We start from the raw sequence: 27,851 nt of genomic DNA on the forward strand, positions 1-27,851 counted from the left end.
AAAGAGAGAGATGCCAGAAATAACTACCGGCTCTTCACTCCTCTCTCTCTACTTCAGAGGCGTCCTCATGTGTAGACATGAAGGTGGCCATCTCTGTTGGCGACGCCCGTAGCTCCAAGACCAGGACCGCCTAGGCCTGCTGACGTTGGGACTGCATATAGGGTGGTTTCACATAGAACTGGAGGGGAGACTCTGCAAACACAACACTCAACTCATTAGTACAACACAGGCGATAAAAAATAACCTGGTATAACAAAGTAAACCTGACTGATGATGAACAGTCGAGTGTTTCATGTTGGATGTTTGTGAACTACTAAACTGTAAATATAAATTTTAGTACTTTTGGTCTGTGTAATGTTTCATTGAGAGATGCGAGACAGCACATAATGAATATTTTAGTATAACAGTGTTATTATTCTGTGTTTGGTCTATTTCCTGCTATTGACAACGACATCATGTTAACCAACTCATCGGTCCTGCCAATCCGCTCCATACATCAGTCGTTGCGATACCTCATAATACTCTTGCTGAGCATCTGTGGCAAATCTCTGCAGCCAGGTTGCAACTCCAAACTGTTCGAAGTAATTGTTCATGGTTTCGAATCAGCATGTTGAATGTAGATATGTATAGTGTCCACGATACTTTTGGCCATGTGATTCTATTAATAAAGCCTCCGAGACGGTGACATCACCAAACCCTTTAAGAACAGTTTTAAACACAAACCTCTCTCTACTCTCTCTCACACACACACCACCACACAATGACGACACATATAGTTCCCCACACACACAGGTAGTATCACACACGACACAACACACACCAGTGCGAGTCACACACACACAGATTCTCAGCGTGTGATGTCATTAAACAGGCTGGTGGTTAGTGGTTTTTCTCCTGCTGGCTGAAAAAAGAACCACTGATCCAACACACACTTCTTAATCACAAACATGCACACTGCACACCTTTATGTACATAGTTTACACGGTCCCTAAACTGCCTTCAAAAACACAACACACCTTCTCCCAGGTTTTCTCTGACTATGACATCATCCATCCAAACATCCTGAACAGCAGATTCGACGTTCCTGTAGGGACGACAAGGGTGCAGGCTCTCCTTCTAACACAACCAGGTGTTCTTCCAGTTCAGCCTTGTCTAACTCCAATCATGAAATTCTGACCTGAAGGAGAATTGAGTGTGCAGGTGTGCTGTGTTTGTGCTGTGTGTGTTTGTTGTGTGCTACCCATGGGATGTGTGTGCCGTTGTATTTTTGATGTGGCATTCCTTTCGTGCAAGGCCGGCCCTCAGTGGGTGAGTACTCGCACAGGGGGACTGTGACCGTCCCATCCAGGTTGTCTGTGATCAGCGGCTGAGCTGATTTACGCTGAAGGCATCCAGCACTTCAACCTGAAGACAGCGAAGAGGAGAATTTAAAGCATATTTCTGTTTACTTTTTTTTTTAAGCTAGCAAAGGTCCCCTGAACATCACTTGAAAAGCTCTGGGTCGATCTTAACACTGCTGTGTGGGCAGGCACAGCCTTCAGAATAAGTTGAAACATCCTGAAAAACCCAAAACAACTAGTAACGACCTCTTTCCTTCAAAGCAGTTTACAAAGTGTAGGCCACTCCTATTTTAAGAACGGCTCTATTTACGACTGATGATGAGTGAGTGATATAAAAAGTAACAGCGTATAAACATTTTGAAAAAAGGCTCGTATTTAATGTCTTGTTTTATGCAGAGACCATATTTTTTTCACCTCAGAAATCAGATAAATGAGGTATTTTTGGCCCAAACCTTTCACACAGCCACAGCTGCCTGTGTGTCTTGTTTTTATTGCTGCCTTCACGCATCTTTTCGTCTTCAAGCATGTTGTTGTTGCTTTGTTGGTGGAAGGTGCCTTTAAACATCAAAACTCTGTCAACATCCAGTTTTCCACCAACACCCGAGTTAAAATCTTACTCCGATTTCACGCCGCCCGTCACTACACCAGTGATCTTCTCCTTCCTGAAAGAGAAAGGTATGACATGTCGAACGGTCTGGAAGCCGGCTTCCATTTGACCGCTGGCTGCTGATTGGCTCGTAGGCTGTCTGATGTCCACCCTTGGGGAAGACAGACACAGACACAGACCCAAACTTTTTAACGTGTCATTTCAACACGAAAAAACATTCTTTCCTGTCCTTGCTGCAATTGAAACCTGCATTAGAGACAGTGCTGCTGCTGCACTCCAAGCCACGCCCACACAGGGGCATCCTTGGGAGGTGTAGTGCGAATAGAGCAGCGAAGAAAGAGGAAGAGGGAGAGTGAATGATAATGATGAGGATGGTGACTACTGTGATGCAGCCACAGCTTGAATGAAGAGTGCACCGAAGGAAGAGAGAGAGAGAAAGAGGAGACCACCACAATAAAACCCCTGGTGAAGAGAAACCCGTAACCATTAGCAAACGCCTTTCTTCATCGCAAACACCTTTGGGATTTATTTATGTATGAAGTTTGCTTGCGATCCATTGGCTGAGGCAAAAAAGAGAAGCGATGACATGGAAGGAAGCAAGCGGTCAGGCGCGCGAACGCGATATGTCTTTTTTAGAATGGAGAGAGAGAGGGTAAAGTTTTTAACGGTCAGCAGGCCATTCACCTGCAAACAGAGAGGAGCGCCGTGTGTGTGTGTGTGTGTGTGGTGTGGTGTTTTGTGTTGTGTTGTGAGCTGTTTGTTGTGATGTGGTTGTGTGTGTTTGTGTTGTGTGTGATGGTTAAACTGGTGTCTTATGTTGTGTATATACAGTAATGTTGTGCATAACAGTGTGTGGTGGATATAATTTTGGCCACTTTTGTGTTTTTGTTTTAAAGTGTGTGTGTGGTGGTGTTTTGGTGTGTTTGTGTGTGTTGTGGTGTAGGTGATGTGTGTGTGTGTGTTGTGTGTGTGTGTGTGTGTGTCGAAATTATGGGGGTAAACCGCAGGGCTGAAAAGCCAGCTCCATGGGGCAGCGCTTTGCTTGTTAGGTGGACGTTCTGCTCTTGCCATTGCATGGGTACCTCATCAAGTAGCCTGAAAGACACCATGGAAGGGTTGAACATCTGACTCTCATAGAAGACGCGTATCTTCAGAGCGCAAGAGGGACAGGGAGTCCCTGCAACAGATTGGTTGTTGGCCCGCCACAGAGTCCTGATCCTCAACATCAAGGAGTAGTGTGGGATCACGTGAGGAGACAGAAGACACTGAGACAAGACTAAATCAACACAGAGGAAGCCGTGGCAGGCTCTGCAGGCGCTGGAACAAGCGCTTGTTGTAAAGGCAAAGGCACGTCGTGTGGTGGAATTACACGTACTCAAGCAAGTTCAGAGCCAGGTATTTTTTCATGCTGTATGGAAAAGATCCGCTGCCAAGGAATCACAGAGAAAATTCTGGATAAACTAAATCTTCTGGATCTGTTTATACAAGATCTGTAGCTTTGAGTTGAGACTTGTTACAGAGAAACAGCAAGGGCGTATGGTCCCCTTTAAAATACCGTACTCACACGTTGTTTAATACCCATCAAACTTTAACGAGGGCGAATAGTCTACTACCTGAGATGTCTACGTTCAAAGCTGCAGCAGCAAAACCCGCCATCTTCTTTAGCATAAAACGCATTTTGGATCCCTTAAATCACAATGAACCATTCTGCGTCCTGCCTGCACCGATGACTTTGAAGGGACTGCGCGGATGTTCTTCTCCTCGAAGCGCACGTTAGCAATGACGTAGTTTCCCGTGGCCGCCGGGGCCGGTGTAGAAGATGTCGAAGGGTGCCGTCCCGTTCTCGGCAGCACCGTCGGCATCAGCACCCTCGCTGCGTCCGGCCTGATACGAATTCACCAACAGCTCAGCCTTCCTTCCCCAGAGAACACCCTTAGCGTTCACCACCAAGGCGCCAAGCTCCTGCGCATTGGCCACCGTGGACCCACACGCGGGACCCTGACAAGAATATTTTCATTAGTTTTTTTGCGCGTTTTAGATTTTTTATAAAACATTTATCATTGTATTATTATTATTATTATTATATTATTATTATTATTAATTTCTGTTTTCAGTGAGACGTGTCATCAGTGGTCATGTAACCTGGTGACGGTGCACTTGCTGGCGTCTCCGGTTGCTGTGGCACGGACCTCTGTAGGGTGAAGCGTGGGATGGTCGTCACCTGTTGGCGCAATACTTTATGACGATGGTGTACCGGCCTGCACGGTCTGGGACGTAAGACACCCTGGTGATGTACCGTGCACGTTTGTCAATGGATACTGGGCTGCTAGTGTTTAACCCTCTCTGGTCCTGAGGAGGGAACAGAGGAAAAAAGGTTGTGCGTCAGTTGTTGTCCTTTTTTGCCTGCCAGGTCTATAATTATGGGTGTGTGTGTGTGTGGGACTGACGGTGATGAGTGCACGCTAAGATTGGCCGCTGGCCGGCGTCCTTGGCGTCGATGTTTGAATCTCGACAGGGAAGCTGGCTGGGAACTGCCCGCTCGGTCGCAGCCGCGGGGCCGCTGGCTCGCACGCTTGCTGGCATCAATGAGTGGGTCAGGAACCCGAAACTTGAAGGACTGAAGAGACGCCACAGATCACGTTTACTACGAGACATTTCTGCTAACCTCCCAAATGCTTATGTGGTGATATTTTGTAATGTGAATGGTTGTTTTTTTACAGTCTGTTGACTCTGAGCTTGGGTGATGCGCATGTTTCAAATTTCTTATAAAGCAGCAACATATTTTTTTCTATTTAATATTCCCATATTCAGTACATTTTCTCCTGTGATGTGCTTCTTGGCTGGCAAGTTTTCAATAGTAACCAACCTTGTATTAACGGTGACCTGCAGGATGGTTTTTTTTTTACTAACATTAATATGTCTCTTTGCCCTGCTTCTCAATGTTTTAGAGACTTTTTAACTGGCTCCATGGACTCGAGACTTCCTGTTATAAAGCGACCCTGATTACATCATGTACTCGCAGTAACTGCTGTGTACCTTGCGGAGGACGTCCTCGCTCTGCGTACTTTCACGGCCACAAGATGTACTGGCCCCTCCACAAGAGCGGGGTGTAGGACACGGTGTGGGTCCCGGTCCCCTGTTGTTCTGTCACCTCCACAGGCCTCGCATGCCTTTTAAAGGACCTGTGACGGCCACAGGCCGAGAGGGGCACGCCCGCCTTCCTCCTGCAGTCAACAGTGAAGGACTGTGGGATATTGGGACCTGACCCCTGACCGCCACAGTGCGGCCTTTGGGACCAGACACCGTTGGAACCTTAGTGTGTCCCCACGTCCGCTTGCACTGGGAGCCTTGAAATGGACTGTCCTGGAAAGAAGTAGGAAAAGGAAAAATGTTGGTTTAAAGTCACAGTAAGGAGGAAGAAAGAAACAGCACTAGCTTTAAATGGTTTACAACAACATACTGGACTCGTGAGATATTTATCATCCCGTTAAATAATTCGTAACAAATAGAAATGTATTTTTTGTTTTTAACGTCACAGCTGCGTTAACCCAAACAACCAACACAAGGGGGAGCCCTCCTGGCGTGTCAGTGAATATAATCATTTCTCAGTACAGGAGCTGGTCATGGAGGCGATGCTGTCTAATATCAACTGTATCTTTTTGATATTTTTCACTTGTGGTATTTTGTATTTTAATTTTATTTTTTAAAAGGAATTTAACCAGTTGCTGCTGGTGAAAAACGCGTCTCCATTCCTGAGCCTTCAACAGAGCAAGAACCACAAACCCACAGCTGTCTATGAAAGGTGTGTCGAACGCAGGAAGCACGCTTGATGCTTTTTGCTGACCAAGTCATTAAAAGCGAGCTGCAGCTTTTTAACATATTCAGCCAGTAAACTTCAACCTACATCTTAAAGAGACGATTAAAACACTGAAACTCACATGGCACGTCTTTTATTGTATCAGCCAATAACATCCAGCAACATCTTTTTAGACATTAACTTGGCAAAACATTTTACGTGCATCCTTTAACTTCACGTGGGTTGTTTAATAGGCGGAATGAGAGCAAAAGCCAAAAAGTTTTTTTGCAAAAAAGGATCAACAATTAAGTGCTTACAGGAAATAAACAGACACGTGAGAGAAAGGATAAATAGATCAGTTTCTTTTTTATCTGCTTTTTTTTTCAATTTTATTTCAAAATGAAGAAATTTTCAATAATTAGATTTTTTATTTTAATTTATACTCGCCACCATGGAGCTTTCTTTCAAGGATTGAATTTATCTCGAGGGAGTCATCCATAGTTTGTACCAAATCTCTGTCGACAATTTTAAAGGTTATATCCATTATTTTTTCTTAATATCGGACAACAAATCCCATTAAAAGACTAAACCAGCAATGAAAGTGATATATCTCAGTTAGAGCCCAACTGTGGTCCAAAAACTATTAAAAACACATGAATGAGACACAGAAGGTATCGTGCTGAACATGCTCTAAATTACTCAACCATGGACCACACACACATTAATTAAATCAATCCCACACACACTGTCCTGGGCTGGAAATACTCATGCAGCACCATGAACATTTCAGAGGGCTGAAAGTAGTCCCCCAAGACAGAGGAAACTACTTCTTCCTTGTTTGAGTAATGATATCTAGATTTTCAATCTTCGCGTGGGCAAAACTGACTATAAAGCATATTTCAATCCATTAATCAGTGGGGTTGAACCAACAGGAAAAATAAATCCTGACACATAAATGTTGATTGAGATAAAACAACATAATAAAAATGCTCATCTCACGGGGATGTGCTCTCCTCGCGTTAGGTGTGTTGACGTCAATAGAGGCCGGGGTTGAGAAGGAACGTGATCTCCACGCTGCAAGCTGGCCTATTCTTTGTTTTGTCTTGTAGCAGGACAGTCTTTTTGACTCCGATGGGACGCTCTGCCACGGTTGATGCCGAGACCGCCGATACCTGCCCCTCTGTTTAAAGGATTCAGTGCACCCAAATAATCAGCGATAGCTTGACCTGAAGTTTAGAGAACTGTTTATCAGACACTGAGGAGTGCAAGAAGGTCTGTATTCTAAACAAGCGCCATGAGTCACAGCACGAACACTCTCCATTTTGGCTCTGCGGCAAATAAATCCTTTCATCAAAATCTTCGCATTTATCAAGACATTCAGAATTAATAATTAGTTTTTTAGCTCAACAGCCGCCGTTCGCCCCTGTGAGGGCCAAATGGGATTTAATGAATAATCACAGAGCAAGTTGACAAAACATTATTGGTGACAATATAAATATATAACACTCTAACTATATTTTTTAAAACAGCAGATGGTCTTTAATTCAAACAGTTAAAAAACTGTTTAAGATTGAAAGATTTTGAGAGTTGGATTTGGGGCCTGTGATTCAAATTTGAAAAAACACTATCAAACTCTCAAACAGTCATATATAGCTGCCTAAACCTGGCTACGCCACCTTTACCTGGTTGATGATGTTGAGGTTGTTGGGTTCTTGTCGGTCAGCGGCTTTGTTGGAGCCCGGGGCCGGTAGCCACCACCCTGATTGCCTGGGTTCACATCCGCTCCGACACAGAAACCTTTGAATGGGCTCTTAGGAACCGTGTGGTCCGTCATACAGACACCCTGATACGCTGTGGAAGCGCCTGAAATTACACACAGGACAGACAGCGAAGCTGCTTAGACACCTACACACGACACACACACACACACAACACACACACACAGCAATAAAATTACACGAACAGCCACAGCACACGGTGCCGTGTAGATACCGTTAGTTAGTTATGCTCGCAGTTGCTCAAAAGGAGTGTACTCAGACGCTCGGTACGTTCCCGTCGCCCTTTGTCGGTAACCTGACAGTCCTGTCAGCGCTTTCCCGGACGGGTTCCTGACCTCCGCCTTTTCACGTGGTCTCCTGCCGTCGCCGGGTCAGAAGGGACGGCGTCCACCGTGAACATGCCGTGGTGGCTTCTCGAACAGCTGAAGAAGAGGTGGAGGGAGGGAGGGAGGTGTGTTTGTAGAAAGGGAGAAACTCCACTTGACTTGTGCACGGTGAGGAGACAGTTTCACTAGTCATGGGATAAGTGACAACTGTCCTCAGACGATGTGGGCTCTGATGCTGAATGCTGCAGTTGATACCGATGAATGTGTCTCAGCTTAGAGAACACACATTAAAACGGAGAGCTTTGGGAAAAGGTTCAGGCCTGAGTGAAGACAATGTGTTGTATCTCAAAGATTAAAGCGTTAATTAATATTGTTTGAATGTTTCAGTTTTTGTTCATATTCGAGGAGCGATGAAATAGAGTCAGGGAGGTGCACACCTCTGTGATACAGATGGACCGTACCGCACCTTGTTCCCTCCACTCCAGGTCCGACACACTTTGACCTTCGAGGTTTCGACCGTGCAGGATCCGCCCATCACCTAGCGGGGAAACCGGGACACGCGCCTTTCTCCTCCGTACCTTGAGCAGCAGGGTGGTACAACATGCCAGCTCAGAGGGACATAGGTCAACCGTGTAGGTCCCGGTCTTTGTTGTTCCACCACCTCCCGTCTTAGCTTTCACACCTGGAAACAGGTTTTTACATTTTTTCTTTAAAATCATACAAAAAGGACTGAAGACCGTGTGGATGTGACGAAATGTAGCTGTTTGTTTTTGTTTTGTTGTTTCAAACAGGAAAACTTTCACAACACTAAATCTGCAAAGGAACCCAGGGCAGTGAGACCTGGTGAGAAAAAGACCCCGAGATAATTGAGACTTGATCCAAAATGTGGACGGACAGAACAACAAACACGGTTTTTCAATGATGAGCATTCATCTCATCCAATCATCATCATCATCAGTGTCTATGTCTGCAGCTTCACTGTTCCACGACATCCAAATAAATTCCAGGCTACCTGCACATCTAAGGTACTATTTAACCTACATGAGAATCTTGTTTTCTTAATCCTTCAATCAGCCAGTGGAGACACCAGGAAGTTACTTGTGCCTGCTTCAAGTAAATAGTGTGGCACCGTAGATTCCTTGGTCAAATTAATTTTTGTCAATTTCTACACTTCTGGTGTTCTGCACCAATTAATGAACATGATGACAGTGTGTAATTAGAGATCTTTAGAGGTGCTGATGTTTCCAAGTTCTTACCTGAACTCCAGCCTATATATTTAAATAGACAAACAATGCAGGTGGTATGCAATGTTAACTCTACATCGCTGCAGAAGAAGGAAATAAGCTCATTTCCCAAAATGTTGAAGGTAGTTCTTTAAATGATGTTGTCTGCAAGTTTCAAGTGTTCGTTGCATTTTGAATTTTCACAGAAATGAACTGAAATTGATTGGTTTTTCCTGGAAGGAAGAGGCTTATCTAGAGACTGAAAGTATGACTTTCTGAATATCTTATTAATGGGTTTTCTTATATTTGAGCTTAAAACAGGGTAGAACCACGCAGTGCTGCTCGTATCACAAGCTGACAGTTCATATACTGGTCACTGTTGGTGGGATAGAAGACAGTTGTTGTGTTATCCCTGAGCCCCTGGTGCAGGAGCCGAGTAGGGCTTGGAAGGGGGGGGAGTCCAGTGCGGCCGGTCGCAGGCTGAGTGTGCCCCGGTCGGCCCGTAGAACAAGTCCATCATTGCACCAACGCTGTGCTCTCCAAACCTGGCACAGACACAAGCTGCATCACACTTCATATAAAACAGTCACATTTCTTCATTAAGTCTTGCAAAATGTCTGAGAATAGATCATGTTTGGAACCTCGACTAAGCTGAGAAAAGGGAAAGACAGTCAGACAATTTCCTTTTCACCTTTTCTTTCCACAGTCAGTTTTCCGTCAAGGGTTAATTTTAGCCGAAATTTAAAGAAAAGTGATGAAAATGTTGAAATTCATATGTGCGCATAGGTTGATGGCACTTAAGCTCTCCAGTCCGGCGCCAAATGAAAAACCACTGCAGAGGAAGATGACGCATGGAGATGATGTAATTAAAAGAGCTGGCAGTCAAACCTGCAACTGATGGGAAAAAACAGATGGAATTATTGTGTTTATGTTGTTTTCCATATATTAATTTTGAAGAAGGATATGAGGAAGCTCGTGCTTCCAAATGTACGTCATGAATATTATCCACTAAAGTCCACTTTCCATTTGCACTTTTGTTGGCAATTTTGCTTTTAATCAAAAACACCAACTTTCCACCTTCAGTCTTTCAGGCAATATCGTCAACATATATATATTCCTTTGAAATTTTCCATTCAGTTTTTTTTTTTTTTTTTTATGACAGAAACTGTGATGAGCAAAAACAAACATCTGATGCGAAAAAAACATTTTATGATCACGACTGAGAAGTGTCTGTGAAAGATTTGGAGTCTCAAATCTGAGCTTTGTATCAAAATTTTAGAAGTCTTTTGTTGTTGCAGTTGGGATACAAATCACCCATTAATTTCTAAATTCATCCAAAAACTGCTGCATCGACAGAGTGAAATGACAAAAACTTGATGAATGTTTTTCTCAGGCTTCTATTAAAGCTTAATATTTTTATCTTCAGCTCGCCTCCGTCTTCGCATCTCCTGACCCTGCACTTGAGTCTCTTCAGCCCCGACCTGACGCCACGACCTTTAGAGGGGTCAAAGGGCATGCTGGGATGTCGGCCTTAGAACGGTGAGCCCGGGATTGTTGCAACCTCCCTCAACAGGATGGTTAACCAGGTAGTCTCCAGGCTCGGTGGGCAGGTAGACAACGGAGCAGGTTACACGTCGCGTTGTCAGAAACGACTGCGATCTTGGCCTCCCGGTCGGCCCTTCCACCGTCAGCCGCCAGACATCCGGATGCCGGCGCCCCTTGGTGTCGATGGTGAACTCTGCGGGAGTTTCCCCACCAAACCTTCCCTTCAGAACCCCGGACCAAACCGCCTTTCACCTGGAGAGGAGAGGGTAGGGAAGGAAAATGGTAAAGGGACCAAGCAGCCATTTTTAATATTGCATTTTCTTTTTTAATTTTCACATTTTTGTTGTATGTTATTTTCATTTATTTAATGTCGCAGCTGTAATTTAATTGCTTTACTTTCATCTGGTTTTATTGGCCCTTTTTTTCCCCCATCCCTATTAATAAGACAATCCTGGACTCACAAACACAAACAAGTAATAACTAAAACTATGATACGCTGTTGTGGAAATACTGCAGATATTAATCCTGTGTCTGTCTCTCCATTCAGATGTGAAGGGAATGCCACCAGAGAAGGAACAAACAAGAAATTGGACATGCACATACTGATACATGATAAAGATTTTACTGGCAGTGGACTGTTTAGAAAATTATAATTTTATTTTAGTGTGTTTCTGTCTATTTTCATGCTGTCTTCAATGAATCAATAATAAATTAATTAAAAAGTGCAATTTAAATCTTTTTTTTCTTTTCAATACCTTACATTTTGTTCGCCACTAAAATAAAAAAGAAAAATATACAAAAAGAGAAAAAAGAGAGTAAAGCTGTAAGAGAAAGAATTGGGAGCCAACATTAACAACAATATTTTTTTTCCTGATATAAACCACTTAAGGATCAGATGCTCCGACTGTTACCTTGCTTGGGTCAGTGGAGGCAGCTTGGCCTACACAGGGTAAGGGGCTGCCCAGGATAGTGTCCGTCGTAGGACAACGTTGACAGCCGTACACCCGTCCTCTGTGGGGGTGTAACGGAACGCAGACTGACGTCAAGCTTTAACTGGGTGAGGCTCCACGTGTTGCAGGGCAACTGCGCCGCGTGACTGGGACTGCAGCTACAAACACACCAGAACTGGTGAATTTCTATATCAATCAAATATTGTCAACTTTGAGTGATGTGAGACAAAACATAGGAATTAAAAAAGCATCTCTGACACTCACCACCGCCACCTCCAGGTGACCTTGACCTCCTGCACGCCTTGGTGTCAACCATAAACTGCTGCTCCTGATCGAGCCTCCACTCTGAAATTTTGAAACATTATGCATATTTAACAATAAATAGTGGCAGACGAGACTTTCCAAAGTCACTGGAGTTCTCCCATTTAGGACTTAATTACTTATTTTGTAAATGATTGAATGAGAATGTTAATGTTTTTCTTCGTCCTGGTCCAAAGCCTCGAAGATTATTTGATAGAAATTTCCAATATTTTTTATTAACATTTTTCAAATATTTTTTATCAAGTTACTTATCAGTTTGGATGGGAGGTTTAGCTGAAAAGCAGAGAAAGTCGGAGGAGGATTTTTTTACTTCCATCGCAGGTTGTCCACGGTGACCTTTGCTGAGGTCGAGCGGGGACAGCAAACCCCGACCGTCAGGACGGGCTCCTTTAGCGATGAGGATCTTCCTCCAATTAAACTTCAACCAAAGAATCGTGCCATCTCCCGACTTGCAAGACACATTTCAAGTGCACGCTGGTCAACGACGACTCCGTTTGAGATGGACACTCACTGTGCAGGTGAGTCCTGCGAACACGTTCGACAACACAACTTTTCAAGTGTTTTTTTTCTTTTTTTGAGTTTTTTGCTGTTTGCTCATCAACAGCTTTGTGGAGAGTTTGCACAACTTACTCAGAGTCTTCATTTTCATAATAACCTGTCATTCTGTTGCACATGGTGTGCAGGTGATTTACTCCTGCTGTGTAAGGTGTTGTATTTAACATACCTACTGAACAGATGCATGTAATTGACAAATCGGTGTTTGTTCAAAGGACCTCATGCCACTGCATTTATTTGATTACAGGTGAGTATAACAATGTGTACCTGTTCAATCAGTTTTACACATGGGGTGCTTATTTTGACATGTTTTGTTAGGCAGGTGCATACTTGGCCATCAACCATTGTACAAGTGGTGTATTTGAGACACCTGTTTACAGGTTTTATTGGATTTGGACAGACCTTAAATTTGAAGTATCCTGTTTGTAGCAGGTTTGCGTAATTTAAAGGTACCTTGTTGTACAGGTATCTATTCAAAGTCCTTGTTGTACAGGTTACGATTGGGGTACCTGTTGTACAGTTACTCTATTTTGAAGAGACCTGTTGTACAGGTGCGAAATTGACACACCCTTGTTGTACAGGTTATCTTTTTTTGAAGTACCTGCTGTACAGGTGCGTAATTTTGAGTTACCTGTTTGTACAGAGGTATCGTATTTGGAAGGTTACCTGTTGTAAAGTGTGAATTTTAGACAACACCTGTTTTGAGTACAACATAAGTTGTACAAGTTGTAACAAAGTTTATTTTTGCCTTTTAAATCTGAGTAGCTTGGAGACCAGAGAGCCCCTGTACTAGGTTTGCTATGTTTTGACGTACTGTTGCACAGGTGTGTTAAATTTGACGAGTCTGAGAGTAGTCCATAGTTGTCGGATGGGAATGTCGAGAGTCTTTGACGTCGAGAAAGGAAGAACATCCAGCGGTGCTTTAACCAAGCTTCCTTTAGTCAACACTGTGAAGTGAGTCGGCTTACCCGCTCTCTACTACCTGGCAGTGTAGGGAGGAGAGAGAGATTTAAAGCGGCAAAAGTCAGATAAACAAGTGTGGTGTGTGTGTGTCGTGTGTGTGTGTGGTCGCTCGCTCGTGTGTTGTGTGTGTGTGTGTGTGTGTGTGTTTGTGTGTGTTGTCTCACAGTGCGAGCCCAGTCAAGGACCCTCTGCTTTAACCTTTGGATGCATCGTGGGAAAGGATGCACTTTGACAGTGAAGGACTCTGTGGGAAACTTCCTGTGTGAAAACATACACACTGAAATTCAGCAGGACTGCACAAGTTTTATTTACTTCCCATCAACAGTCAGAACAACCTGCAAACTTTGCTGTGTCATGTAGTGTGTGTTGGTGTGTGTGTGTGTTTGTGTGTGTTGTGGTTGACTGTACATTTGTCAGGAACAGGACTTTAACAAGTGAGTCTTCCTGGCAGCAGGAGGGATGTATTTGAACGGTGAATGTGTCGTATATATATTGGATAGATGTTCGAAATCCAACGGGTCAGCGCTCTTGTCACCGACCGAATGTTGGGCCGTCACAGTTTGATGCCGACACGCTGAACATCACCTGAAACAACACACACAGTCACACACACACAACACACAAAAGAAAGAGTTGGCAAAGCAGATCGTACAACCAACATCTCGGACAGATTAGAGGCATACAATATTTATTGTCTCCACTTTCTACTGTGACAGCACGCTCTTTTGAGAAACTCACGCCATGTTTGTTCTGTTGTTAAAGGACACAAGGGGGAGCTTAGATTGTTTTTGTTTCCTGCTGTCCATTTCATGTTTATTTTATTATTGTCAGCGACACTCTGCCCGCTGGGAATTGGGCTGCATACTGAAGAACCCCGAGTTGTAACAATGAACTACCATTTCAGCACGAGTCTTGCATTCCCTGCAGCATGATCCGAGCCATCAATCACAGCAGAGGAAACCAGAGTATGAGAGGAATGAGACGCCAGAAACCACGTGTCGACAACGGAACCCAGAGTTCAGATCAATCATCTCTCTCTTTTTTTACCTTTTACAAGTCCTCCATCTTATACGTTAAGTCAAACTGGAATACCTTTCAAGGTAAACTGGGCCCAAGGTTCCGAGGGGTTTCAGGGGCGCTGGTTGCGTGTAAGAACAACCGGCAAAGATGACATAAAACGAACAAGACACACCAAGAAGAAGACACTCAGAATAGAAAACCTCAAAGATTACAGAGTTGATTCTTTCACGTGGCATAAAAATACTAAGGGAGCCACAAACTTCTACAATAGGGGTCGTCTTCCTCCTTTGTAGAAACGGTGGGAGGGGTCCTTACTTACCAGTGTCTGTGCCAGGGGCCGAAGCGATCTCATTCTTTCAGAATCTATGTGCAGGTGGAGATTGCGGTTTTTCTTACGAGCAGTAATTTGAGAAGTTTTCAATGGACGGTTTTATTTTTATGAGAGTTCTGCCACTAAGAAGCTGCAAATCAAACCTCAGTATGTTACTTGGTACTTTGTATTAGAACCATGCAGGCAAACGCGTGCACAAACACCAGGTTTCTCGCGTGTTGAGTATAGGCACATGATAAACTTTGAGAGCAGCAATGCAAGCAGAGATGTGTATTTTCTTTTTCCTGCTTTCCATCTATGTGTCACGCATAGAGAAGTAAGAATAAGTAAGTTACAGCAACACTTATCGTCTTTTTGTGTTGGCAAATCAATTACGATATTGTGCAATCGATTCGATTACAGCTATCAGATGAGTTACAGTTTTGAGTCTGTAAAGTTCAAATTGCAACGGCAGTTTCTTTCGCTTCTGTCCTTGATGTGTAAGCAGGTGTTAAACGTTTGTACCATGTTCCACCAATTCTTTAGTTTAGTGTGTTAACATACTAAATCAGCCTGAGTATGAGTATTGCTGTTGACCATGTGCATGACCGTCGAAAATTCAGTGAACCACATCCAATGCCAATTGCAATGAATTAAGGCAGTTTTGAATGTAAAGGCAAAGGCCGCTATTCAGTATTACTAATGCTATTCCTAATAAAGTGAACGGGGAGTGTATGTTCTTTTTACATGGTTTTACTCAGGTAGAATGAAAATAAAATGTGAGTCTTTTGTGTTGGTGTTTCTCGGCTGCAGGAAAGGTCAAGAGTGAAATGAATTTCCTGCCAGGATGTTATCTGTTCTTGAAAGATCATCTGCCCAGACATACCAGGGAGAGGAGTGTGTGAGTGTATGTTGTGTGTGTGTGTGTGTGTGTGTGAGAGAGAGAGTGTATGTTGTGTTGTAATCAAATTTCCCAGACAAATATAAAGGTGCAATTCATAGCAGTCCTGTAGAGTTAGACTTTGTAGTTGTGTGATCTCCTTTTTGTGTGTTTGTTCTGACACAGATGGGAAAGCTGCTGTCACACCAAATAAAACAGTCTGGTGGGGATTTTCCTGGCTTAATTGTTACCTGCTGTGTGGTGTGGTGTGGTGTGGTGTTGGGTGTGGTGTGTGTGTGTGTTGTTGGAGAGAGAGTGAGTGAGTTGAGTGAGTGAGTGAGTGGTGTGTTACCATCTCCAGCTCCTGAACTCAGTCCACGGTGAAGTTGGTGTGGGCGTCGTTGGCTTTCAGTCCGGTTCTCTCACCACTCAGGACCAAAAAACACCTTTCACCAATGTTGGGGTGGTCTGCCTTACCCACATTTCCACCAAAAGCAGCCAAAACAGGAAATTCACATTTTGAATTTTTAAAAGGTTATTTTGAGGATTTTTCTTCCATTCAAGCATCCCCCCAATGGTTTTCAAAACAATAAAAAACAATTTCTTAAATTTTTGGTCTTTTTATCACTGTGGAGTACCACAGGGCTCCGTCCTGGAGCCACTTTTTTTTCAGCGATACATTACATTACAACAGAATTTCAACACATTTTTTATTTTTGTGGCTTTTTTGATGTGTTCATAGTTGGCCTAAATTTTCACTAAAACCTTATTATTATAGAAGATACAAAGTTGTTGTAGTTCAAGTTAAAATGGTGAAAAAGTAGAAACGATAAAGTCTGTTTGAGAAAACAGCTCGTCAATCCAATTACACACCATAACCTGCATCTTAGCTATCATGAAAGTGATTTTTTTGTTTTTTAAATTTTATTCATGGAGGTTGGCTGGATTTTGGACAGGAGCTCCAAAAACTTACTGTTGAGGAATGTGTAGATACTGCGTCTTTTTAGGAGCCCCTGAAAGTGGTAGCCTAGGCTGTTGGTGCTCAGGTTATCTAACATTTTACCAAATTCCACACATTGTTTCCTAAAGATTGTTAATTAGTCAAAAATGATGTGTAACATGCAGAACTGAGAAACCCAGTGATACCAAGATGGATGCTTAAGTTGAATACAGACTTTTCGTTTTTTAGTTTCTACTAAATCTTAGAGACAATAAGCTAACTTTATTTTAGCAATTTAACGAGGCTGAAAAAAAAGAACTAATAGATGATTGTGAAAACTTGAAGTCAAAAGGCAAAAAGCATTTCTGTGTATGAATATGTAGAGGGGTCAGATTCACTTCTACAGTATTCTTCTTGACAAAAATTCTACCCCTAAAATAAGTTTTAACAATGGGTGGTCAGTCAAAATGGACAAAAATTCATAAACGCAGAAATTGCCTAATATATTATATATACTTTTAAAGAATATAATGTAATTTTTAGTGTATTGTTGCAAATTCACCGACCATAAAACAGCAGCAACGATTAACTGTTACCAAAATCAAGACTTTTTTAATGTAGATAAAAATATATAATTTTTTTAAAATTGTATCTACTTCTGCATTTTCATTTTCTTGGAACTTTTTCTTTTCAGTATTATTCATTCTATTTTTAAAATTCCAAATAATTGTTAAAAAAAAAAAAAGAAACTGCAAAAATAAAAAACAGTAAGGTTAATTCAAGTCATCAAGCCAAAAAGAAATGAAAATCAAACAACAAAGTAAACATTTATAATTTGAAATGTTCAGAATTTATTTGAAATCAAATCTAACTTCCCATTTAACTTTGGATATAAGTGGAAGATAATTGAATGGATTTAGTAACAACTGAATGATTGAAGTGAGTTTCAATCACATGTTAGTTTACAACAGATTAACGGGTTTGTATTAAGCCAAAAAATTCCAGCATTAAAAAACTGCAAGGCACAAAAGTGATCATGAACTAAATTGGGAATCCGAAAAATGAACTGTAAGGATTTAAAAATTGTTTTTCTCATCTAAAAGCTTATTGCTTTGAAAGTTTCCCTGTGATTTTTAGACAATTTACACAGATTCCAAAGCTTTCTTCAAGTCACATTTTCTTTTGTTTTCAGCTTTGATCTTAAAGATAAAAAACACTGTGAGCCCCAAAACTCCGACCAATACTCAATAACCCACATAAACGTCGAGCCAACACAGCAGAGGAGTTTTCAAACCTCCATTGGACAATGTAGAGTTCACTACTTTTGCAGTTAGCTGACAAGTAACATAGGCTAACCACATAAATAGCGTCCCTAAAGCTAGCTGGCCAGCTATTGCTCTGTTAACAATCCAGGATTTGTTGCGCATACCACTGCATCACAATGATGCAGACCTATTGTCTCTTTTTCAGGGACCAGGTTGGGGTTATTTTTATATGGGGTTTCTGGTAAGAGCAGATGTTAACGATCAGTCCGAAATGACCAACTCCTTTGCTTCATGAAAGAGTGATTAGACTTCATGAGTTCCCACCAATACCCAGTCAACTTGGAATCTGCGCGAACTTGAGTTTGCGCGTTCGGAAGGTTTAACTGTAATACCATGCTGGGAGCTGGAATAGGCCAGCGTTGTAGATTGAGAGCACAAGAACATAACGCACAATCTTGATAGGCTAGTTACTTTTAGTCTTGTCTTAATATTTTCTTGTGCAAAACTAACATGTGACTCTGAATCAAGCCCCGTCATCAAAGTGTAAGTATTCAGTTTTAAAAACCAATCAAAACAACAACTCAAGATCCTGCAGTGGATTTAGTGACAGTCAGGGTGAGTCAGGTTTGGGAACTCTCATTCCACACTGGGCATGATCTTACCTTCCAATGTCTAACACATAACTAGGCGATGCAACTGCGGAGGTGTTAGGTTATAACAGCCGCTGAAGCTGTGGTGTGACACATTTAGTTTCCTGAAATCGCATCCTCTGTTTCAACATTAAACTGAGTTTAAGGTGGAGTTGGTGCCAGGGCAGAGACCCTTGCACGGCGCAGCTGCACGAACAAGCCCTGCTGAATCATCAAACAGGTGACAGTCAGCTTCTAACCTGAATATACTTTTGCAGACAGTACAAACTTCCCTGACGAGATTGAAATGATTTATGGACCTGTACAAGAGCACTCGTCTTCAGCGCATAAGAGCCAGGGAAACATATTGTTGTTATGTTGCTGTAGACTTTATAAATATTATGAAGGAGTGTCCCGACGTAAAAGACTCAGACAGTAATTTCATGTTTTATTTTCTAATGACTGCATGCGCAAAATTTCAATCCAGAGTTTTTCTTATCACACAGCCTTGTGACTTCGTCTGTGTCGTCTTTATATGACACAAAAGAAAGGAATGTCTTTTGTCAACGTCCCTGAAGCCTGTTTGGCAAATTGTTGGCAGAATTCCTAACGAGCACACAAGACATGGTTCTCCTAAACATTATCTGAGGCCGACTGAGTTTCTCATGACCTTATTTTCTCCGGGGTGAAACTATAAAAACGTCTTTTAAAAAACAACAACCAGGGAAGACAGCTGAATAAAACAAAGTCATTAAAACATAACAGCAATAACTTACGAGAGCATAGAATCTCCAGACTGTGATTAAAAACAACCTGAAGGGGGTTACAGTGGAAGTTAAGAGTGGTTTTTAGTGCATGGAGGCGTCTGCAGAATGAAAAACCTTTTCACTCTATTCAGTTTGTTTTCTATCGTTTCAAATGTGACGAGTTTTTTCCCTTTGATGTCAGGATGATTGTAAATGAGGATATAAGAGCCAGAGGTCCAAATGGAGTATTGTAAAACAATGCCATAACAGGTGGATGTTTTTAATCTCCAGTGTAATACAAGTTGAAAAGGTTTTTCATGTAACAGGAGCCAAAAATTTACTTTCACAAAAACTATAAATCAGTGCTGTTTGGTGATGCTTCAGCAGAGGCATCAGGCTCATCCGAACCTCCTTCACATTTCCCACTTTGCAAAGTTTAAACATAACATCTGAAAAATTTTCCAGCTGAATTTGGAGTTCAATAACTTCTTGTTAAACTGAATCCGACCGAGAGCCAAATGTTTGCACTCTGGTTTCAACAACAACTTACTGGAGTTGCCCGATTCAACCAGGAGGAGTTTTACCAGTGCAGAAATGGAGGACATGATCCCTAACTACTTCCCACCAACAAGGCACTGATGACTGCGTTAGGTGGAGTCAGAGTCAGAGGGTTTTGTTCCGGGGGGAAATTAAATTCTAACACTAACTACTTGCTGAATTTGACTTTTATTGATCATGCAATTAACAATTTCGCCAATTTGGTGTGTCTTCTGAATGTCCCAGGCGCGTGGTTCTTATTGCTGTTGTCAAACTGGTGTAAAACTTGAGCGTTGATTGTCCCGTTGAGCTCTCAAGGAAGGAAGGAAGGAAGACTGACGCAGGCAAACTTGGCACAAAAGATGTAAAATTTTGTCCAAAATAACTGTGGCGTCGGTCAGACTTTCTTACAAGCACCATTCAGTTCATTATTGATCAACGGGTCACTATGACAAATCACATTTTCCCCCCATTCGTGTCCCCCAATCAGGATCAAGCAACTTAAGCTGGTAAACTTTAATTTTTTCTGAACCAGACCTCCAGTGTTTGGATCAAGTAGCTCATGAAATAAGGTGTGGTGTTTTTTAAATCGATTGCAGGCTGTTTAATTTTCAGGTGTATGAGTACATGTTAACCAATATTCAAGGAAGTTTAATAATTATTTCAGATCAAAGACTCAGTAGTGGCTGGTATCAAACAACTTGGTTATCAGGACACCAAAAAAAGTATATAAAAGTATTATAATAAGACCTAAAAACCTACATTTACTGTCAGTTGTTAGAGACTTGTCAATCTAACTTATGACGAAAGGCACTCAACAGAGTTGTAGTTTGGATCAGAAGTTCAGATAGTGAATGTTCTACTTTTTGTTAGCTCAATCAAACAAAAAAGAGTGTTAAATAATACAAAAAGGAAAGTGAATTACCAGTGCATGGGACAGTGGTTACAGTACAGGAAAGTTGAGTGCAACACGGTGATTAAATCATCTTTCAGGTCTACTATAAACAACTTTAGTTAAAAATATGATATTAGTGAGATCTAAGTGAAGTTGCAAAACACAAACCAAAGGTTGTTACAGTGCAGACACAGAGGTTACAGTCAGTGTTGTTTAATAATATGTAAACTATCTACATATAAAAAGCTAACCAAATAAAATACAAAAAGGGTTTAAGTTTAAACATAAGTTGCAAAATCGTATTTTTGATCATACCAGTTTGGCAAATATTTTAATGATGTTAATGATGTTATAATTCAACGAAACAGAAACTAATGGCATCAACATCACATGACACTCCCTCCTGTTGATGTCAACATCCGGACAAATTAAACCCCACATGTGATTAAAAGCAAGGTAGTATCTGATAGAGGCTATTGGTTAGCATGTTGACACTGCAGCTGTTTTAGGTGAAGAAAAGCTTGGCTGCTTCAATATCCCGTAGCTTTCAGCTCAACCTTATGTTCAACCACTTCGTCTTCTTTTCAGACTGAGACGAGAACGGGATCAATTCGATAATTGTGTTGTAAATATTTCCAGGAGCTGGAGTCGGACACGGTTACAAGAACTCGACACTTTACCGTGTCCATGAAGGAAGACTCAGCTGGTTGGTGAAGAGGAATGTCAATGGTGTTTTTTTAATTCTTTCATCTCTTCAAGACTGTTAAGAGATCAAAAGACCCAGCGCAGCTAATGCATTTCAAATTGAATCCGAGTGGTTTTTTTCATCGTGAATTAACATTTAGCTGGTCCTTGGTTAAATTCTGGTGTTTTATCGAAATTTCAATTGAAATTTAAATATCATTAAATCATTTGTCTCGTTTAGTTTTTTTCCCCTCATGATTTTTAATTGTCGTCTGGTGTTTTTTCACCAAGCACAGACCTAATAGCTCGTTTTGTTTGGTTTTTTTAAAATCGTGGTGGATTGTGTCTGTGCAGCTAGACGCTTGTAAACCTCCCTCAGTATATGGTATTGGATGAGAATAATCAGGAGGCTTCTTAGTTTTAGTCTGGGCATCAGAAACATTTGACGGACCGTCTTAAAACGCTCGCTTCTGACACAGTCGGCTTCGGACCGGGACAACTTTGATGGCTTTTGGTTTAACTAACTTTAGCATTTCTGCCTCAACCCAGGTTCCCGAATTTGGGCGGGATATCTTCCTGTTGTAAGACGGTTGCTGTTGATTTTGGCTGCTTTCCCTGAAAGGGGCTGTTTGGGATCGCTGGGGGAAAACATCCTCCCCAGGCAACGGCACGGTGTGTTTGAGAGGGGAGGTGGGCGTGTAGGAGCAGGAGTACAGGCCCCTCACCTTTACTGCCCTCACCTTCACACTCCACAGGAAGTCCCTTCTGCGTCCTGACAGACAGACAGACAGACAAGATCAGACAGACAGACAGACGGACAGACAGACAGAACAGACGGACAGACGGACAGACGGACAGGACAGTACAGACAAAGAAGATGATCAACCCTGGTAACTTTTTAAACACATTTGATGGGCACAAATTTTGAAATAAATATGAATACACATTTGGCTCGGGCCTGCTGAAAAGTTCCTCCAGTTCAAAAAGGTTCTTTCAGAGTTGTGGAACGCTGGTCGAACAAATGAGAAATATATAAACGCCAGATTACTCTGGTTTATCAATTAGTAAAAAGAAAAGAAAAACTCACAGATCAATCAATAGGAGAACGGTCTTACTTGGGTTTTAATTACCCATTCTTTCCCTGGTAAATGACTGGCACAAAGCTGCAAGACCACACAAGATGCTATTCAAGGTATGACGTGAGCATCACCTACAGTAAACCTTTGTTTCATCTTTCATCCTGGGGCCGTGATCTTCGAGGTCCTTTCCCCAGATTCTAGCGTTCGACAGTGAAACTCAAAGCAGGCTGGTTGACCAGCGCAGGCGCGCTCTTCTCAAAGCCCCGGCCCGAAGCCTGGACCTACAAACAGAAAAACGCAGGAATCATTTTCAACTCGGATCAAACGTAAACATCTTGATTCGTCCGCATCTGACAACAAAGCTCGTCCATCGATGTGTCTGAGCCCGGGTTCGGAGGGCGAGTCACTGCACCTTTTTTCTTGAGTCGCTGGCGGTTGTTGTTCAGGGACGATGAAGCCATGAAGGGGCTGTGTTCGATGTCCTCCCTCGTCACAGGTCCACGTGGATGGCGTATTCGCCGGCTCCTCGGCCAGTAACGCACATCACATGACCCGTCGTTCTGGTCCTCGCACTCGATTTTAGGCCTGGGAAGGTCCCTCGGATTGGCGAAACCTGAAGACACAGCAGGTCAGATGAGATTGTTGATTGTAAAGTAAGGTTGTCTGATTGGGCATTTTCCACCAAATCCGCAAGAGGTTTGCAGAGTCTTGATGAAAGAAAAAACTCACCCAGCACTCCGACAAATCAGTGCCGATGGACTCCACTAACAAAGGCGGGCAGGTTTCCACAATGCCTCCCTCCAAGCCAGGACCCGCAGGCCCTGATCTGCTGAGGCCCCGCCTCCGGGCCCACCGCCACCTATCGACGGACCTGAAAAAACATTGAAAAGAGGAGAGAGAGAGAAGTGTCAAATGATTAAGATCTAACACAGTCCACTGCTGTGAGGCAACGGTTATAACATGTCTGTGTGTGTGTGTGTGCGTGTGTGTGTGTGTGGGTGTGTGTGTGTATGGGTGTGTTGTGTGTGTAAGGAGAGGTAAGCAACACACACAGCATGAGCTCACCCATGAGGCTGTCAACACACACACACAAAAATGACATCAGTGCTTCACAGAACTGTAATCCAATCCTTCCGCATTTACTGGCTGTTAAGTGGTGGTGTGTGTGTGTGTGTGTGTGTGTGTGTGTGTTGTGTGTGTGGTAGATTCCTTCATGCGTCGTGGTCAGATGGAACTTAACTGTTCAGCGCAAGTAAAACTGTCATTTGGATTTTACTGTCTTCCTTATACACACGTTTTGTATTCTATGTTTGTTGAGGACACTCGTTTCTTTCTCTCTTCACCGTTATTCTCAGTCCTCACAACTCAATACCACAACCCTCGATTCTAATTCTAAACATAACCACGGGTTAGACCGTGCTGTTTCCCGTCCGCTCTTACACTGTGAACGGTTAAAGAAATATAATTTAAAAAAAAGAATAACAAAAGAACATACAGCAAACAGCACACACAACACAGCAACTTTAACTGAATTTCTTTCTCTAGGCGTACAAAACAAAGAGAAAAGTGTTTCCTGTGTGTTACATTTAGCCTGGTTTTAGCTGAGCTTTGTCCAAAACACCCCCAAAGGTTTAAAGCCTGCTTCTTCACTGTGGGAACTTTCCAGACGCACGCCTGTGTGACCGCGAGTGTTTGCTCTGGACATGATTCGTGGGGCCGGTTAATGAGCCGAAACCACCTACAGCGGGCAAGTGTTTCATCGAGTTATGTATATACAGGTATTTCCCTTTTCATGACTTAATTCTGACCATGTGTTGTGTTTTGTGTCCTCGTAGTGGGGCTTACTCACTTATATTATAAAAAAAATTACCTCGCTCCCGGACGAGTTTTCTGCTCCGCCAAAAACCAAACTGCCTTTAGTCGGCTTTTCCTTCTCAATCGAGGGAACTCCCTGCATCAAACACTGTTACTAATATATCTGCATCGACAACACCAAAACAATTTTGCTCCACAGAGAAGTTGACACCGGAGGAGGGCCAGACTACATACATCCTCATCCCCCTGCGGACCCAACATTCAGATCAGATGAGGTCATGTGCTGAGGTAAATGCCTTCAAACACATCACACAACACAACACAATGCGCACAACACACACTGAGTTTGAAGCTCACCTCTTCGGGATGTGCCTGCAGACCCCCCCGTGATGGAGAGGTGTATTTTGCCGGTGACCTCGCTGGGGTAATATCTCATAGGAGACAAACGATCCGTCCTGACTGGAATCTGCTTTTCACCGGCTCTCGTCGATGCCTTCTGAACCACAACCATAGCACACAACACACACACACACACAAACCACAAAAACACCCACACAAACAACAACAAACCACGATAAGGACATGTCCACAAATGTTAGGTCCTTATTCTAATCCTCCAACTTGACTGACAGAGTCAATAGAAATTAAACTGTTCATGGCATTTTCGCACAGCAACCAAGCCACGGCACCAGGTGCTGCATATCACGGCGGTCACTTCACTGGTACTGTCGAATCACTTCTTATGGTAGATTAATCATTTGAGAAAAAAAATGATTTTAAAAAGTCAAACAAAAATAAACAAATCTGAAGGAAAGTTAAACAATAACGTAAGAAAAATGTTTTAATGTTCCCCTTTAGTTTCCTTTAGTTTTTCAGTGGCAGCAGATAATAAGACCTCTACCTTTGAGGATCAATTTACATAATGACTTCGTATGACTCATATGGTACTAAAAGTCTTGAATGTCTCTGGGAAAGCAGACCATGAGACAAAATCAGTAAGATTTAAAATCTGTTCTGAAGACGAGGAGCGACCGTGATCACGGCTCGTTGTCTTCTGATTAAAAGCCTGGAACGTTGAGCTTTCTGTGCAAATCTGGAGATGATCAGCATCTGCTTACAGCACTCGTTAATAGATATTGAACCCTCATGGTTAGATTAAAAAGGCTAAACACATGAAACTACAAAGCCTCCAATTGAGTCAGTGTGATTTTGTGCTTTCTGCTTAAAGCGGCAGACGGAAGTTGGTGCATCTTACTGGGTTCCTTTGACGGAGCAGACTTCAGGTTCTCCATCTGCCGCGGTCCTAGGTGTCCACCTTGAAGTCACCGAGCCTTGTTTCAACCCTCAACCCGACCTGTTGGACGACCCAGACTCGCGTCGCCGCTGCAAGTCCCCTGGCATGCAGGCTGGACAAAGAGAAACACTATTAATCAAAGGATTGAGTTCATGGTGGGGCCGTGATCACGCAAGTCACTGATTCACATTTGAACAATTCACTGATGTGGTGAAGCTGAACGACTCACCAGCAGGCCCCCACGTCACACTGGAAGGGGCCTCTTGGTGACCCCACCCCTCCAAAAGTGTGACGTGTAACTGCGTGCGGTTCCGGCACTGGGTGGCGCGGTAAGGTGCAGCGGTACGTGCTGTCAGCCCTTATCTCCATTCATCCACCTTCCACTAGACTCTCCTGGCGTGCCCTTGAGGGTCTCCTGATCATGGCCGTCACCGTCTCCTGTGCCGGGGGCTTCCTACACAGCAGCAGAGTGAAAGAGAAGGAACTTTAGTCGGTTAGTGAAGGAATTTATAACTTGAATGAGGAACGGAGAGGAGCTTCTTTGAAATGGGTGAAAGATGTTGTGTGAAGAAACTGTTTAATGCCTAGAAAATTCTTTAAATTAGTGAGTATACAATTTTTAAGAGAATCAGTACTTATTCCATCTGTGATACACGTGAAGGAACTCCTGTGTTGTGAATGTTTACATAGAACACTACAATGATGGTGTGTGGTGTGTGTTGTGTGTGTTGTGTGTGTGTTGTAGGTGTGTGGGTGTGTGTCCTGCAGCATCACTCGCTTCCAGACGCTTTATTATACGTCTTTCCTCGGGGCTGAGAGAGGACTGCCGGCTGCTCTGCTGACGTCCTGCTGACCTGCAAGTGTAACTGACGAGAGCACGGCGTCAGCGTCGTCCCTCCTTCACTGACACACCTGCTGCGATTTTATAGTTTTTATCATATTTGATTAATCATCGCTCTAACTTTCATCTGACTGTTAAGTTTTAAAAAACTCTAAAACATCCGCCTGTGTCTTTGATCAGCTGAAGGCGGAGCCTAACGAGGGCAAGAAGACGTACAGCGTCACCTACGTTCCTCAGGTCATGGGAACTCACAAGGTAAACTTATGTTTCTTACTTGACATGTAACATATAAAATAACTAAATGCATTTTGATGCACGTTGAGAAAATTATGTTCCAGTTTCAGAGAGAGTAAATTCCTCCAGAAGTATTTTCAAGTACATTATCATAAAGTATTTATCCTAAACTTTAAGACTCGGACTCTGAAGCCACGTTCCACATTACACTGAGTTTAAATCCCACACCCTAAGATCCATCATGGTTCTCTTTACATTTGTATAAAAGAATTTGTGTCACAGATTTGAAAGGTAATTATTCAGAAGCTTCATTTCATCTCTGTGTTTATATTTTCAGTTGTTGTGCTGTAAAAAGAAGCTTATTTTAAGTATTATTTTATTATTGAAAGGAACAAGGAAGGAAAAACATTGTTGGTGTTTGATCACATCATACTTTAGCCTGTATAAGACTCTTGGTAACTGTTGTTTTTGTTTCCTAGGTGACGGTGTTGTTTGCGGGCCAGGAGATTCCCAAGAGTCCGTTTGAGGTGAATGTGGACAAAGCGCTGGGCGACGCCTCCAAAGTCACGGTCAAAGGCCCGGGAATCGAACCTGTGGGCACCATTGCAAACAAACCCACGTACTTTGACATCTACACTGCAGGTCAGAGACGTCACAGAGCAGCCGGCAGTCCTCTCTCAGCCCCGAGGAAAGACGTATAATAAAGCGTCTGGAGGAGTGATGCTGCAGACACACACACACACACACACACACACACACACACACACACACACACACACACATCTATTGTTTTCTATGTAAACATGCACAACACAGGTTCCTTCACGTGTGTCACAGATGGATAAGTCACTGATTCTTTAAAAATTGTTACTTCACTAATTTAAAGAATTTTCTACATTAAACAGTTTCTCAACAATCATCTTTTCACCCTTTCAGAAGCTCCTCTCCGTTCCTCATCAAGTTTAAATTCCTTCACTAACAGACTAAAGTTTCCTCTTCTTCACGTCTGCTCTGTAGGAGCCGGCACAGGAGACGTGACGGCCATGATCAGAGACCCTCAGGGCCGCCAGAACAGTGTGGAGGTGATGATGGAGGATAAGGGCGACAGCACGTACCGCTGCACCTACCGGCCCACCCAGGCCGGACCGCACGCAGTTACCGTCACCTTTGGAGGGGTGGGGGTCCCCAAGAGCCCCTTCAGTGTCGACGTGGGGCCTGGTGAGTCGTTTCAGCTTCACCACATCAGTGAATTGTTCAAATGGACTCGTGACTTTGGTG

At 42.8% G+C, this 27,851-nt stretch overlaps 1 protein-coding gene across 1 annotated transcript in view; it reads left to right on the forward strand.

The window, feature by feature from the left end:
- Window positions 1-27,851, forward strand: part of LOC111219449 (filamin-B-like) — a 91,227-nt gene that overhangs the window by 30,051 nt on the left and 33,325 nt on the right. The window contains exon 9 of the mRNA XM_022742129.1: window positions 27,591-27,791. Within this exon, the coding sequence (XP_022597850.1) occupies window positions 27,591-27,791 (201 nt within the window). The remainder of the gene's footprint in view (window positions 1-27,590; window positions 27,792-27,851) is intronic.

Source organism: Seriola dumerili, unplaced genomic scaffold (genome assembly GCF_002260705.1).
Source record: "Seriola dumerili isolate Sdu_G_001 unplaced genomic scaffold, Sdu_1.0 BDQW01000066.1, whole genome shotgun sequence".
Classification (NCBI taxonomy): Eukaryota; Metazoa; Chordata; class Actinopteri; order Carangiformes; family Carangidae; genus Seriola; species Seriola dumerili.